This window comes from Neopelma chrysocephalum, unplaced genomic scaffold (assembly GCF_003984885.1).
Source record: "Neopelma chrysocephalum unplaced genomic scaffold, ASM398488v2 Primary Assembly neopelma1_23, whole genome shotgun sequence".
NCBI classification, from domain to species: domain Eukaryota; kingdom Metazoa; phylum Chordata; class Aves; order Passeriformes; family Pipridae; genus Neopelma; species Neopelma chrysocephalum.
This window is the reverse complement of record NW_020897691.1, coordinates 20,777,317-20,780,827: the sequence shown is the minus strand read 5'-3', so window position 1 is coordinate 20,780,827 and position 3,511 is coordinate 20,777,317. Positions and strand designations below refer to the sequence as shown.

General features: G+C 49.2%; 1 protein-coding gene across 4 annotated transcripts in view; it reads left to right on the top strand.

Annotated features, from left to right (window-relative positions):
* The first annotated feature begins 2,096 nt into the window (after positions 1-2,096).
* VTA1 (vesicle trafficking 1) overlaps positions 2,097-3,511 on the top strand; it is a 34,902-nt gene continuing 33,487 nt past the window's right edge. For 2 of the 4 annotated variants that reach the window (XM_027689670.1, XM_027689663.1), the window contains exon 1: positions 2,097-2,242. In XM_027689670.1, coding sequence (XP_027545471.1) covers positions 2,134-2,242 — 109 coding nt within the window. In that variant the 5' untranslated portion in view covers positions 2,097-2,133. Of the gene's footprint in view, positions 2,243-2,512; positions 2,701-3,017; positions 3,079-3,511 lie in introns of those variants that run through there. The other 2 variants (XM_027689689.1, XM_027689678.1) reach the window with 2 other exon arrangements.

The following is a 3,511-nucleotide window of genomic DNA, read 5'->3' as shown; positions in this document are numbered from 1 at the left end:
GTTGCTTAATATTTCCATTGCTTGCTGTTCTTCTTCTGTAGTGTAGATTTCCAAACACTTCAGAGAGGTCAGAGAAATGCCAAAACCCCCAAGCCCTCAGGGGATGTCCTTGTTAACCACCAAGACCCTTGAAGAACAAGTACTACCATGGGACTGCCTGAGGACCCCCAGGGGGGCTTTAGGAGCTGGATTACCCAGCACTATGCCCTTTCCCTTGGTGGTCAAAATCTGGAACATATTTAAAAGTTTCCTTCTTGTAAATGAGATACACCACCAATTTTTTCCCTGCATTTCCTGTGAAATTAAAATAGTCAAATTCCTCTGTTTTTCATTTAGAAACAAAATGTGCATTACTGCCTTTTAGTGCAAATGTTTTTCTGTGACTAATTCTGTCATTAGTTTCTGGAACAAGTTGATGGGGGTATTATCTTCATGTAAAGAAACCATTTCCCCATGGTTGTCAACACTTCTTTTTCCTATATTTGCCATTTGTTTACCTGGCATTTATTGTACTCTCAAGGGGTTTCTAAACTTTTCTTTCGCCTGGTCTCCCAAACTCCCACCACTTTAATCGTCATTTACATTGTTTTCTATTAGCTTGCTTCCACCCTTACTCCCTCTGAGATTGATATGCCTTCACGTGTTTCTCTGTGTTATACTGATTTTAACTCAAATGCTTAGCATATATTTGAGATGATCTGAAGGTTTGGGGGTTTATTGCCTTTATGAAAGGAATTATATAATCCACTTCGGGATTCTTTGATTCAATTCTATTTCTTTACACAAGTGAACATGAAGTCCTGTCTCCCAGAACACTGAGGAAGCATTTTTGTTGTTTACATCAGGTTCATGCTGTAAGTGCTTCTTTGATTTTTTCATTGTTCTCCACCATACTTGAGCCACCTCATTTTCACAGACAGCACTCAAAGCAATCCCCAGCTCACGTGTTTGTAGTCGGTTTTGTCTCTAGTGAGCCATCATGACCATTTTAGTTCTCACTTAACAAAGAGCTGTAATTGTGATGTGATTGCATTTACATCAAAGATATAGCTGTTCTGGGCCAGCCAGCTTCTAGTATACCACCACAACATCCCAGTCCTGTAACCACTTCTTGTTCTCTTCCCTTCTTGGCATCCTTTCTTCTGTTCAGACATCATTTCCTTTCTGTTCTCTTTTCAGCACCCTCCCATGCCAGCAATGAGACAATGCAGCCACCTCTTCTACCCCATGCCTCCCTCCAATCCACATCTTTCTTTATGCCCTGGCGCATTGACATTCTCTTGCCTTGCAGACAGTCATTTTGAGACCAAGAAGAGGTTTGGCAATAGGGCTATCTAAAACAAATTTTAAAATAATTTTAATTATGCTGTCAGAATGAGAAGCTGATAGACACTGAAATAATTTATATTGCAATAATTTGTGAGATCCGTTTGAAACCATTTTGCTTCAACAGTTCACATGTCTTTTGCTGTACTTATCTGCTCTCAGCAAACCCAGAAATCCCTGGAGGTCCCTCCAATAAGAAGTTATCTGGGAAGTAGTGATCCTACAAGATGTACGTTCCAGGGCTGGTGGACCTGCTGACAGCTGCTGGAAAGCAGCCCAGCCCTATTAGCCAGACCACGGTAGCATACGGCTTCTCCAGCGGGATGAAGGGCAGAGGTCCAGGAGAGAAGGTGCAGTTCAGCCCACGAGGGCTCCCTGGACGCCTGGTGAGCCTTGGCGCAGCCCAAGCGGCAGGTTTTTCAATCTGAGATTTTACTTGCCGGTGTACTTGGGAAGGGAGACAAGAGGGATGGGAAAGGCGTCAGCGAGGACATAGCCGGGGCCAGGCAGGGCCAGGGGAAGCCCTGGCCGTCCCGAGGTGTCCAGACCCTTCCTCACGGATGCTGTGGGAGGCGTTTCAAGCACCAAGGGGCCATGCAGGTGGCGCTTGAGGCTGTGGGTCCGCATCGGCGGACAGACGGACAGACGCGCCGCACGGCACGCTGCCTCCCGCCCGGCCAGCAGGGGGCGCAGTTCCGGCCCCCCTCTCCCCCCGCCGGCCCCCGCCCACGGCGCCCGGAGCCGGAAGCGGAAGCGGCGCGCGCCAGCCCCGGGAGCGAGAGCGGTGCTCTGCCGCCCGCGCGCGCCATGGCGGCCCCGGCCCTGCCCCCCCTGCCGCCGCCGCTCAAGAGCATCCAGCACCATCTGCGGACCGCGCAGGAGCTGGACAAGCGCGAGCCCGTGGTGGCGTACTACTGTACGTGAGTGAGGAGGAGGCGGCCGCGGCGCCGCCCCGCCCCGCCGGTCCCTGGCCCGGCCACCGCCCCCTGCCCCGGCCGCCAGTCGCCGCGCTGGGCGGAGCGCCCCTCCCTTCCCTTGCCCTCCCCTCCCCTGCCTTGCCCGCCTGGGGGGCCCGTGGGATGTGCGAGTTCGCGAGGGCGGCGGGAAGGCCCCACCTCTGGGCGGCGCCGGGTGGTCGCGGTCCTGCCCTGACCCGCCTCCCGTGGGCTCTGTCCTTTTGCGGAGTTAAAGGCTCTTCGCAGGCGAGGGGGGTATGCCAGCAGCCCGAGTGCATGCTTGGACACACGTGTGTGAAGTCCAGTGTTCCGTCAGTGTTGGGATAGCCGTAATAAGTATGGCATAAAATAATACTCGAGAGCCTTTTCGAAGTTTTTCTCCTCCTGAAAAGACTTCCTTTCTGTCCTGTGTATCTGAGTAAGCGTTTAGGGTTTGAGAGTCTTTGGTCCTGCCAGTTGTGTTCATTTTATTTTCTGTGGGGCTTTGTCACCTTCTCAGGGTTCTCAACGGGGGCGAGTGGGTGGCTCTTTTTCTCTTTGTTTCTCTGAAATGAACACAGCAAAACCTTACTGTAAAACTTCCGAATTAATAGGCAAATTTTTTAAGCTTCTAAGGTAATGGTCGTCAGGGTGGACTGTGAGCCTTTCTAAAAGACTTTTCATAGCGAACTAAGAAATGCGAGCCTGCTGTTAGTCTTAAATTCCTGTTACAATTAAACCACACGGGGAAAATGCCTGAGATCACCAGAAATGTCTGTTTATGCTGTGACGACCACCACCCTTAAGGGGAAGGAGGGTATGTAGTCACAGTGTTGTTTGTTTTTTTCTTTTTGTTGAGATGCGAGGTCATCTGAGGGGTTTACTTGGCTTGTCTTCAAAAAGAGCTAAAAATAGATGTAGTTTAATTTGTAAGGATGAATTCATGAAATTGGAGCTTCAGAAAGCTCTGGAGAATCTGTCAGTTCAGTGACAGAAGAATAATATAAACTTTTATGTGTTACGCAGGAATACTGTGCTAATGTGGAAAACTGCAACCAGAGAAGGGAGATAGCCACATATTAGAACATTGGTTGTTCTCGATAGTACTTGCTCTTTATTTAATGGCAAAACACGAGACAAGGCACACTTTGTGTAACAGAAATCACGAGTTAGGTCAAGTTGCACTGATTTTTTTGTTTGGTTTTTTTGTGTGTGTGTGTTTCTTTGGGTTTTTCTATCAGAGGTAACAC